This window comes from Periplaneta americana, chromosome 9, assembly GCF_040183065.1.
Source record: "Periplaneta americana isolate PAMFEO1 chromosome 9, P.americana_PAMFEO1_priV1, whole genome shotgun sequence".
In the NCBI taxonomy this organism is placed as follows: Eukaryota; Metazoa; Arthropoda; class Insecta; order Blattodea; family Blattidae; genus Periplaneta; species Periplaneta americana.
In genome coordinates this window covers 143,793,446-143,806,106 of record NC_091125.1, presented here as the reverse complement: position 1 = coordinate 143,806,106, position 12,661 = coordinate 143,793,446, and the positions used below count along the sequence as shown (strand labels likewise).

General features: G+C 34.7%; 1 protein-coding gene across 3 annotated transcripts in view; it reads right to left on the bottom strand.

Moving 5' to 3' along the window:
* dor (vacuolar protein sorting-associated protein 18 dor) overlaps window positions 1–12,661 on the bottom strand; it is a 291,090-nt gene that overhangs the window by 139,639 nt on the left and 138,790 nt on the right. For 2 of the 3 annotated variants that reach the window (XM_069836074.1, XM_069836073.1), the window contains exons 6-10: window positions 11,343–11,390; window positions 7,293–7,482; window positions 4,642–4,763; window positions 3,128–3,313; window positions 436–552 (exon numbers count right to left, since the gene is read on the bottom strand). In XM_069836074.1, the coding sequence (XP_069692175.1) occupies window positions 436–552; window positions 3,128–3,313; window positions 4,642–4,763; window positions 7,293–7,482; window positions 11,343–11,390 (663 nt within the window). The remainder of the gene's footprint in view (window positions 1–435; window positions 553–3,127; window positions 3,314–4,641; window positions 4,764–7,292; window positions 7,483–11,342; window positions 11,391–12,661) is intronic. The other variant, XM_069836075.1, reaches the window with a different exon arrangement.

Below are 12,661 nucleotides of genomic sequence, written 5' to 3'. Positions count from 1 at the left end.
CTCAGAACTACTCCAGATGGACTTGGTCCACTCTGGTTGTGAACCCCTCAATTATATGATGACAATGGAGAAATTGTCTAATCAGAATGCCAAAGGAAACTGAAGTACTCAAAAATAATCTCCCAAATAGACATTTCATCAAACACAAATCTCACAGAATTCACCCAGAAATTAAACTTGATTCCCTTCAGTGAGAAATTGTTGGATAACCAAGTGAGTTACGGGTGGATTTTCAAATTTAAGTTGATTTATCAACAACAAATTCTTCTGGATTTTTTGTACAACATTTTAAATTACTATTATCTTTAAAATGACATAATTAATTTAAAAATGAGCAATAATTAATTAAATAAGTTTCATGAACTTTTATTTAATTGCTTAAATTACAAACTTAACATTTGTAGATTTAAATGTGCTGAAGATTCTTCTACTTACTTGCCAGACATTTCTCTCTTCACGTGACACTTTGTAACGAAATACTGCTTTCTCTGTAAATGCCCAGAGTGTGCCTTTGATAGGGTCCTGCACGATGTTCACCAGCTTCCCAAATGACTGTAAGATATATGTAACAAAATACACTTTAAGAGAAAGCACAGAATCAAAATAATTTTATACGTAAGTGTGTATGAACTTCGAGAAATGAATCCCTACAAAAGAGGAATTTAAATAGTTCACATAAACAGTCAATCCAAACAAATTCAGAGGTACAGCCCTCTCAATAAACATTTATATCTTATATGGCATGTTTCATAGAAAATGTTTGAAACACATGCCATTCAATTCACTACAGACCAAGATACATGTTACAATGACTATCATATGCAAGTTGAGGTGTTACATACCAAAAATACATTCTTTCAAAGCCATCCTATTACAGTAAAATCCCGATAAGACGCTGTTCAAGGGACCGGGTGTAAAATGCATATTAACGTATTAAGCGGGTATACTAATTTTGACTTATATACAGTATCTATTAGCATTTTTCTTTATTGAAATACATGATTCATGAAAGATAATACGGTATTACTCCATTATGTAATTACTGTACTGCACGTCAAAGACATTTATAATATGTACTGTACTTAATTCTTTCGAAAAAGAAAAAGCCATTATAGTTGTTTGCCGTGTGCGTGTTCTCCAAGTCCTCATGTTTACCATACTTCAGTTTCTGCGATTACATCCTCCCGACGTCGCAGCTGCAGTGATTGAGTCGTGATTTTTTATTATCGTCCTTAATGTCGATGATGGGATTCCTAATGCAGCAGGGAGCTGTTTCTGAGTAAGAGTACTGTTCTCATCATACTTTCGTAAGATTTCCAATTTTTTCGACACAGAAAGGGCTTTTCGTTTAACACTCATTGAAATCACATTCACAGACACTTCAATACACAAAAGGACAACAAACTGCCCAGCAAAAATTTCCAGAATTTTATTACGGCCGAGTGAGGAATGTTGTTTGAGAGAGAGGGTTAGCAAGAGGGTGGGGTATTGTAACTGTATGTAGGCTTTAACCACGCAGATAAGGGGTCGAATAAGAGAGCATAACAAGAGGGTGGGGTATACTAAATTACATGGAAAATATTCACAAAAACAGTGTATTATGCAGGACTTGAGCGTAACAAACGGGGTATTTTATAAGGTGTTATGTATGAAATGTGCAGGGACTGGACAAAAAAGCGTATTACATGGAATAGTGTAATAAGCGGGCATGTCTTATCGAGGTTTTACTGTATTTAATTGTGTAACTTAAATATATTAAATTCCCACATAAAAAAGTCTGCAACAACTGGATAATATATATGGTAGAGCAGAGTTACACAAAAAAATTATTTCTATTTTTTTTAACAATAATTATATGAATGATTAACTGCTGAAGTCGGCCTGGGTAGCCTGGTGCTTAAATGCGACAGGCTCATGTCAGTAGATTTACTGGCATGTAAAAGAACTCCTGTGGGACCAACGCTGATATAACTTCAGCAGTTTCGAGCGTCGTTAAATAAACCGTAAATTAAAAAAAAAAAAAAAAAATTAATTGGTGAAATTTTTGTTTACCAAACTCTTTTCATATTTTGATCTCAACTACATTAACACAACAAAAAACAAGATGTCACATAGACAAATCTTCAAAACTTCCGGAGTCAAAATGGCATCTGCACATTTTAATTTATGCAATCGTATTTATACGGGGTCTTCCATAACTAACTGATTACTCGAAAAATTGATTAATTTTTATGATTTTTGGCTGTGCTATACATCTCTGCTAGTAAGAACCTTACCCGGTGCCATACACTCGATTTGGTTACACGTTTGTCCGCCAGAAGTCGATCTAGTCACAATGTGTCCACCACAAAGCATCATTTCTATTCCATTTGTGTTTGCATTGGTATAAGAAAATAGCGACATGCATGGAATGTTCGAATCTTGCTTAACAAAGTGTTTCTAACAGGTGGATTGGCCACACAGGTACAATTGCTTGGCCGCCATGATCTCCAGACTTAACTTCCCTGGAATTTTTTTTATGGGGAATCGTTAAGGATCGTATGTTTCCAGATAAATCTCGCACCATCCGAGAATTGATGTAAAGGATTATTCACACAATACACATGGTTACTCCTGAAATGCTTTCGAGGGTGCACGAGGAGATGGTCCATCGCTTGTATTTGTGCATTCTTTGGGGTGGCAGACATGTTGAGAACTGTGAGCTGTAATTAGTGTGTAAGTGTAAGTTCACTGCAATTTATCGTAATTTGTGGTTTTTTGACACTAACCCTAAGTTTTAATTTCATAGCAATAGTTTCATACATATCTACCCCTACATAGAACAGTGGAGACTTCTGGCAGGCAAACGCGTAAAATTCTTCTAGCAGGTAATAGCTAACACTTATAAAGTCAGTTAGAAAGAGGGACAAACTTGTAATTCATTCCATTTTAGTGTGATTGTCATTTGAATTTGATACTGAGTAAAATGCTCATATAGCAACCAGCACGGGGTTAAATAAACACTCTTTTTTTTTTTTTTTTTACAAAAAGAAGTCTGCTGTCAACACATTCAGGTTAATATGAAAAAAGAAAAAAAGATGTGAAACTTTGCCTTTAGACTGCAATAACATTTTGGAAGTAACTGTACCTCATTGTAGATGTCCTCAAACACAAGCTCATGATTGAGAAGTGATATGCCCTTCACATGATCGGCATACAGCAGCAGAGCATGAAATTCAGTGATTACAAATGCAATTGGTGCACCAGAATTTGGTGGGATGTACTGCAGTAGCTGGCTATTTGTCAAAACAGAATCGTGTCCACTCGTGTCCAACTAAAACATTAAGATACAAGAATGTCAATTATTGTTTGAAAATGAGTACACAAATGGTGTAACATAAACTGTTAATTTCAATCCATGGATCTAATCCACAAAAGTGTGGAATAATTATAATCACAAGTCACAAATAAAATTTCTTACATTTTCTTGTTCAACAAAATAACAAGTATATTTATGTTATAACAAATGAAATTTTTTATGTGTAAGAATCTTAAAAGCTGTAAGTAAGAAAGTAAACAGTTCAGAAATATCTCATAGAGTGATTCTGTGGTGTTCCAGCTCTATCCTTCATTAAAATAAACGAAACTACAATAAAACCTCGGTAAGACGCTCTTCAAGGGACCACATAAAAATAGCATATTAAACAGGAACACATAGCGAGAATGGATCATTTTTGGATATTTTAAATTTTAACACAAAGGTATGAATCAGCATGAAATTTTGTTGAAGAAATTTAAGGATTAAATACTGTAATTATGCAGGATAAAAGGTTATTTTATTTTCTTTCCTTTCAGGAAATGTCAGAACAAATACAATGTCTTATCAAATGACTGGAGTTACGCAATAACAGACCAACTGACAAATCGAAAAAATGAGATATTTGCATAAATCTGTTGATGGCAGGCTAATTTAACTCGGAGAAAATCAAGACAGTATGCGATATCTGAATTTTGATGCTATTTATAAACAAAAATTCGTTTATTGCATAAAATTAATTTATTTATTTTGCTTTGAAATATTAATTCAACTGCTGGTCTCTTATCAAAAACTGGTTAGCCTTTTTTTGGTATTATTTGTGCTATTTTTTGTAATAGTATGAATGTTATAATACTTCTTGCATAAAATGTTTTATAAAAAAACAGATTTATTTCAATGGCCAATATTTCGAAACAGGTTTTTGGCACTTCGTCTCTTATTGTGTAACTCCATCCAATTAAAGAGCCCCTTTATTAAAAAAGTCAAAAATTGTTTTCTGCCTCGCACTTGATCCAGTACTATGAATAGAGTTTCTCTTCTCACATACATGACTTTTTGAGGCATCAGGAAGTAAATTACGGAAATGAATAAAGGATTTTGGCAGCTAAGAATGCTTGCAGGTTATTAATCTTCACACTTTCGTGGAACAGAACAATATAAATCTCACTTGTAACTAGTAAGGAGTAATGAAATAGAAATGTGCGAAAAGTTTTTATGGAACATAATTTTCCTAAGTTGTATTAGTTATAAACATATTTTCTTGTAGGTCTAGAATTAGATATTTTTACTTAATGGTTGTCCTCGATTAATAAAAAGGCGAAACACTAAAACAGTAAGAACCTTACCTGTCCATAGAAAATTCCAGGCTCTGTCAACCAAGCAAATGTTTTTGGCAGTCCTTTAGCATTGGGATAATAAAATTGAAGTTTAGAGTACTTCAGAGAGCTTGGAATTTCCTGGAAGCCCTCTGAAACAAAATAAAAGCAAAGCATTTCAGTAAAATGTCTTCATTTAACACAAAGAAACAGTACGATGCAAATTATTCTATATACTTATGTGTACAGTGTGAACTATAAGAATGACATTAATTTCAGGGGGTTATTCTTTGAGATGATTCAAACAAAAAAAGTTTAATACAATTTTGCTCGTTCTTGCTTCCTTTCCGAGATAAAAATTGTTTTATAGCGTGCTTTGGGAAAGCCACTGATTGAATTCCCAATATGCTCAGTCAATTTAAGAGAAAGAATTTTAGTTTTGTCCTTTAAATGTGCAGAAATTTGATCCGAACAAATGTAACATTGAAAAATTCCGTTACAGAATGAAAAGTGACATTTGTTTGGATCTAATTTCTGCATATTTAAAGGACAAAAATAAAATTCTTTCAATAATTTATTATCACAATACACTACTCTCTTAAATTGACTGAGAATATTGGGAATTCAATATGGCTTTCCCAAAACAAGCTATGAAATGTTTTATATAAAACAATTTTTGTCTAGAAAGGGAAGCAAAAACCAGCAAAATTGTATTCGACTTTTTTGTTTGAAATATCTCAAAGAATAACCCCCTGAAATTGATGACATTACTTACGGTTTACCCTGTATATTTCCGGATTATACAGCTATTTCTAATGCTATTTCTTCATGATCATCTTCCAAAGAGAGTTGTCTTGAGCATCTTGAACATCATTTTAAACCTCTAATTTCCATACAATTTACAGTGTCATGTATCAATGTCTTTTTGGATCTTTCTTTTTTCCGTTTCTCTTCTGGCATTCTCAAAGTGAAGAATGTAAGATTATTTGTAGCAAATCTTTAGATGTTTAGAGCCAAAGCTGACTGATAATACATTTCAAACTTCCATCCACAAAATTTTAAATTGACTTACCATGTTCCTCCAGTGTGATATTCATTTAATAACATGTGATTATTTAAAAAAAAAAAAAGTTATTTTGAACTTACTCCTAAGGAATAAACTACGCTCTCAAATTGTGATAATTTTTCCATAATTTGTTCAATTACATCATGATGTGTTACAAAATGTTATACTGTTTCCAAAGCAGTAGCAGCATCATTAAAGGACACAATATTGGTAGAAAAAAGCATGGACAGCTTCGAATTTCTACGAATTTCAAAGTGAACCGCATCTTAACAATGAACACATATGATGAAGGATGAGTGGAATGAAGAAAAATTCTCTCCGGCACCGGGATTTGAACTCGGGTTTTCAGCTATATGTGCTGATGCTCTATCCACTAAGCCACACCGGATTCCCATCCCAATGTCGGATTGGATCCTCTCAGTTTAAGTTCCACCTCTTGGGTTCCCTCTGGTGATCTACCCTCATGCACTGCGTCATAGATGTATGACAGTGGCACAATGTCCACACATGTGCAGAGGTGCACTCGTTATGAGTGACTACTAAGCGGCTGGGATCCGATGGAATAAGCGCCGTCTTAAATCACCACGTGATTATTTTTCGCATATCATATACAACTTAGTCACTCATAACGAGTGCACCTCTGCACATGTGTGGACATTGTGCCACTGTCATACATCTATGAGGGTAGGCCACTAGAGGGAACCCAAGAAACAGAACTTAAACTGAGAGGATTTGATCCGACATCGGGATGGGAATCTGGTGTGGCTTAGTGGATAGAGTGTCAGCACGTTAAGCTGAAAACCTGGATTCAAATCCCGGTGCCGGAGAGAATTTTTCTCCTTTCCACTCATCCTTCATCATATGATGACACAGAATTTCTGCACGGAAATATCATATGTACTTCGGTACATCGTAATAATAAATGAACACATATTCTATTTTCGCGTTCTTACATTTTCTCGGCAAATCTAATTTTCAGAAAAATTAAAGAGTGTGATCTCAAAACACATTAAGTCCATTTTTATGAAAGAACTGGGCTAGTTTTTTTTTTATCCATCGGTCTACAGACTGAGCGAGTTTTCAAGTGACATGCACAATAACACAAAATTTTATACAAGGATTGGCGTTGTTTTGGAAGAAAACAAGATTAAAATATAATGGCAGAGATCTCAAACATAATCATATACATGTATAAATCATAAAAATGGCCAAATGGACTGAGCGAGTTTTGGGATCACACTCAATTGATATCGAACATATCAATGTTGTTTCGTATCTTCTTGAGTTTAAGATATGATCGTGTAAGTGTAAAAAAACTGTATAGGTTAACCGAAATAAATTAATATGAAGAGTGTAGGAATTTTGCAGGACTTCATAAAAAAAGTATAAATGTTAAAAGTATAAAAGAAGTTTTACTGCAATTAGCCTGCATTATACTTACATTTATTGCACTGTTTTGATACATTCCAAATTTGTATACACACTACGATGTGTGGCAAATCACATTATGTGATTAGTGGATTAATAAATAAATTTAATTAAACATCGTAAAATATGCACGAATATGTTTTGAAAACAAAATAACGAAAGCCTTCTTGTGTGGACATACTCTTACCTGGAACAGTGAGGTAGCTATTGAAGATCTGTTGCAAGAGTGGCTTCTCATCTGAATTTGACACATAACCAATAAACTGATACAAACGGTTGGGAGTTGTTACAAGGACAAAATATTTTTCTGATCCAGGAACACGGTGAAATTCCAACCCTGTGATGGGTGTGTTGTTTCCTTTTCCTATATCAAACACCTGTAATTAACAAACACATACTTAAATATAACATTTCCACATATTATATATTCTCATGTACGGTATAACAAACATAGAAAAATACCGGGTAAGAGAGAAAGAGCTTGAACTGCAGTACAGTACCGTGCATAACATTAAAGAGTGCACATGCAATGATGAATCAGTGAATAATAATAGTAAGTATGAGGCTGTGATGCATGCAGAATGATAAGTGATTTCGTGCAGTATCCAATTAAATATATATTATATATATATATATATATATATATATATATATATATATATAAGCATACATCAAATCTGTTAATAAAGTAACTGTATTATCAATAATGATAAGATTTCAACCAATATAACTGCTAGTACCAGTGTGGATTTATACATCACAGAATACAAGACGACATTACATAACAATAAAATTTACCTACACTGCATACATCCAATAAGCTAAAGAAGTAGAGACGTAAGGTCAGTGTGTTTGAAACTACGATTTGTACACTTTTCTTTTCACTGATTAACTTTATAACTTCTTTACATGAAACATCTTTCGGAGAAGAACAAAATGGCTTCCGAAAGGGAAGATCATGTTGCGATGGATTGATGGAAAAACACCGGGAATTCAACTTAGAAACACATATTGCTTTCATTGATTTGGAAAAAGAATTTGATAAGGTGAACAGAAATAAATTATTAAATGTATTAGCCACAGACCATGTTCCACAACAACTTATAGCAAACATATATAATATCTATAAAACAAATCTAATTGCAGTAAGGTGTGACAATAAATTATCGCATTGGACAGAAATTCATACAGGAGTAAGACAAGGCTGCGGCCTTTCACCATTGCTATTTATTATGTATATATGAATCAAATAATTAGAGAATGGAAACAATTGCCTCATGGATATATACAACTCAATAGACATTTACAACTGGATTCATTACTTTTTGCAGACGATTTAGCTCTAGTGGCATCCTCAGAAGATGAATTACAACGTTCAATTTTTAAGTTTAACAAAATTGGAATTAAATATGATATGAAAATCAATAAAGAAAAAACTAAAATTATGGCCTTCTGCGAAAAATACCCTGTGCCTAGCAAAATATGTTTAGATTCAAAAATATTAGAAAGGATAAATTATTTTACATATCTCGGATACACATTATCTTTTTTCGATGAAGTAGACATTTCATAGAAAATTTCTAAATACACCAAAACAATGGGAATAATTAACACCATTATGAAACCTTCCCTAGTACAAAGGCATACTCGAATTCGCCTTTACAAGACCTTGGCGAGACCTGTACTTTGTTGCGGCAGTGAGTCATGGACACTGAAGAAGAAAGACGAAAGCAGAATAACGGCTAATGAAATTAAATTTATAGATATACAGCGGGATATACAAAATGGGATCACAAACGCAATGAAGATGTAATGGAAGAATTACAACTAGAACCTGTAATTAATCACGTAAACCATTATCAGAACAACTGAATAAATCATATGCATCGCATGCATAGAGATAGAATCCCAAAGGTCATGCTCCACTATTGTCCAAACGGGAAGAGATCTCTCGGTCGTCCAAAGAAGCGCTGGATCGAAAATTCAACTGAGAAGGCCTAATACTTGAAGGGAAGAAGAAGAAGAAGAAGAAGAAGACTTCTTTACATGGCTGACTAGTTTCGAAGTGATATTCTTTATTGCCCGAAGCCTAGTGAAGGTCCGGCGCTATCTTCTGGTTTCCTGTTGTGGTGGGGTGTGTTCATGATTGTGTCAAAAAGAGTGTATGTGTGTTTTGAAATTGAGTTGAGTATTCATGATGTGCTGGGGATGTGTTTTTGTATGTTCGTAAATTTCATATTGTTCTAGAGTGTCAAGTTTCTGGTTTTTTGGCTGGATGTGTAGTATTTTCATGTCAGTGTCTATGTTGCTGTAGTTGTGATTGGAGTTTGTGATGTGTTCTGCATAGGTTGAATTGTTGTGTAGTTTCGTTAGGGCTGTTATATGTTCCTTGTAACATGTTTGAAATGATCTTTCAGTCTGTTCAAAGTGGCAGCAGCAGCAGCAGCAGCAGCAGTAGCAGTAGCAGTAGCAGTAGCAGTAGCAGTAGCAGTAGCAGTAGCAGTAGCAGTAGTAGTAGTAGTACCACCATAAGAGCAATATACCCCCATCCCTACAAATCACGAACGCAAATGCCGGAAATCAAGATCAGCTGGAGCAGCAGCAGTTCGAAGGACACCGAAGATGACATCACACCAGTGTCAAAACGTGACCAGTCTGTCATAACAGTTTTAACGGTTTAACTAGTATAGTTTTAAGTATGAAACAAGTGTTAACGTGAAAAAGAAACAATGAGGGAAAAATTGTTGGATATATGTAGTTTTGAGTCTAACGTGCTTGAATTTTCAACATAGAGTGTAACATTGAGATTATACTGGGTATTCATTTCAAAGTGTGTCATGACGTCACTGTTGGTGAGTCAGCGATTTGAAGCGAGTTTCAGCTTTTATGTCAGAGAAGTTGCCTATTAATCAAGGCGGTCAATCTGAACTTGAAAACGTGTACGGTATAACTTGAACGTCATAGAAATAGATGGCGGTCTGTACGGTCTGTGTGCTAACATAACCTCTTTCGAACTGTGTTTTGCGCGGGCAAGTCGTATGCAGGCTATTTGTTATCATCGGTTGCATACGGCAACATTCCACGACACAAATCAAATGCTCCGTGTCCATGTTGACCGTCGAAGTTAATGTCAACAAATACGTAAGTAATCGTCTTAACCCTCTCCCCATATCCCGACAGTAAGAAAAAAACTCACCTCAGTACGTGTTTCCAAACAGTTCACATTCCTGCCACTACTGGCGTTACAGTATGTATCGGTAAGTACTCTTCTGAATGAACGCCGTACTTACCAGGCAACTTCTCTGGCACATAGGTCATATGCCTCTGCAGAAATGTAGGAAGACTGAATTCTCTAGGCTCATCGGCTAGCCACATGACGTCATACAGCGAGCCATGACACACTTCGAACTGAACACGCAGTACATTGGTACAAGCTTCAATGAGAATGGAAAATGCCCTGTTGCTACATGCTTCGTCCTTAAAGGGGGCATTTACGTTATCACTGTCACTACAGTGTACTGGTTAAATTACAAAATTATGATGTTAATAAGCAGTGTTGCCAATACAAGTTAGGGAAAATCACCAGGCAAGAATGAAATTCCTCTGAATTCTTATGCTATCAATGTAAAGAAACGTTTCTTTGCACTGTGAGAATTTAAATACTCACTGAACTCTGCACATCTACTATTTTTCTCCATTAAATAATATGTACCTAAATTCTGCTAGAACTAGCAGAAAAGCCACTAATTTGGCAGCATTGGGATTGGCGGGTGTGTCGTACTAGTGTACAGTCTCAATGGTGTATTCTACGTTGAAAATTCAAGCACGTTAGATTGAAAACTACATATTTCCAACAACTTTTTTTTCTTTTAATTTTTCACTATCTGCACTAATAATGGAGTTTGTCTATGTTGCCAGACTTTTGTATCACCCTGAATTCTGTGACTAATAAAGATGTACTGTTAGGAGATATGACCGTGTGCAGGAAACTCAAGTTCACTGACTGTTTATAATGCTTCTGGAGAACTATTTCCATAAAAACTATGTTCCTGTTGTACGGCTTAAAGTGCGTTTTGAACACAAACAACATTACTACTCAGGAATGTCATTTGTAATAAATTCTTACATAATTTACATGATGTTTCAGACACACTGACTTTCTTCTTTTTTCATTCATTTACAATTCAATATGTAAAACGTAAATATCACACATTAACAAATCCTTTACTGTATTTACCAGACCATCCACCTCTCTTGTTCCATACAAAGGCAGATAACTAGGCAGCTATGACCAGCAAGAAAAAGAAGATAGACAACGAACATGTCACTGAACTTGTTTCTTTTTTTAACAAATATTTACCAAATACAGTAAAACCCAATTTTAACATTCCCGTTTTAAGGAATAATCTGTTAAGTCCCAGCAAAATTTCCGTAAAAATAATGAAATTAATTCCTGCTTTTAAGGAAACCTGGTTTAAGAAAAACCTCGCTTTTAAGCAATATTTTTCAAGTGATTTTGTGATCATGAAGCTCGAAATATCGACTCGACTTTCAATAATCAATAGTACCAACATATTTAATAGCGTATCTCAATAAGATAGTAATGTGGTACCACACGGCGACGTCATTCTTTATCATTCTTTATGGTCTAACTTTGCGTTGCTTTCACAAAGTGGTTTCTTTACTTGTTTTGTTCTCTCGAGTTGTGTGGATCCTGTTTCCAAGTTTTTTTGTTAGTTTATGTTGTCTATGGATCATTATAATTGCGATTAAATGCAAGACAGAACGAGAAAATAATAAGGCATATGGCAAAAAAGCATGATTTGCCAACTACTTCATTATGAGGAATAATGAATAAGAAAGAAGAATTTTTCAATGCTGACTTCCAGTATGGTTCAGGTTCAACCAAACAGAAAAATATTTGTGCCACATCATTTGAAGAGTTAGAAAATATTGTAATGCAATTTATTGTTAATAATAATTGTAGGTTTAATTAAATGGTTATAATAAAGTTTAGTATATAACACACGTCAATATTACTTATTTTAGCCTTTCCTTCCCATTTTATGAAAACTCCCTTTTAAGGAAAACTCCTATTGAAGGAAAAAAAATAAGTAATCCGCCGGAGATTCATTAAAAAGGGGTTCTACTGTATTTCTAACCACATGGTTCCCATGAAACGAATTGTATTATTTTCATTCCTGAATACAGCAAGCAACTAATGGTAACTTGCTTGCTTAAGCTATTACATATTATATATTATATTGTATTTCAAAATTATGCAACTATACATCATATTATTACGATGTACCGAAGTACATATGACATTTCCGTGCAGAAATTTTCCATTACCATATGGTGAAGAATGGGTAGAACAGAGAAAAATTCTCTCCAGCACCGGGACTCGAACCCAGGTTTTCAGCTCTATGTGCTGACCAGAGTGCTGCATTGGAGTTAAATCGCTCGCTTGAACTTGGTCGAGTGTCGCACCCTCGAGTGAGATATGATCGGTCGTGATACGCTCGTAATAAATAGAAGCACAGCACAAGGTCGTCT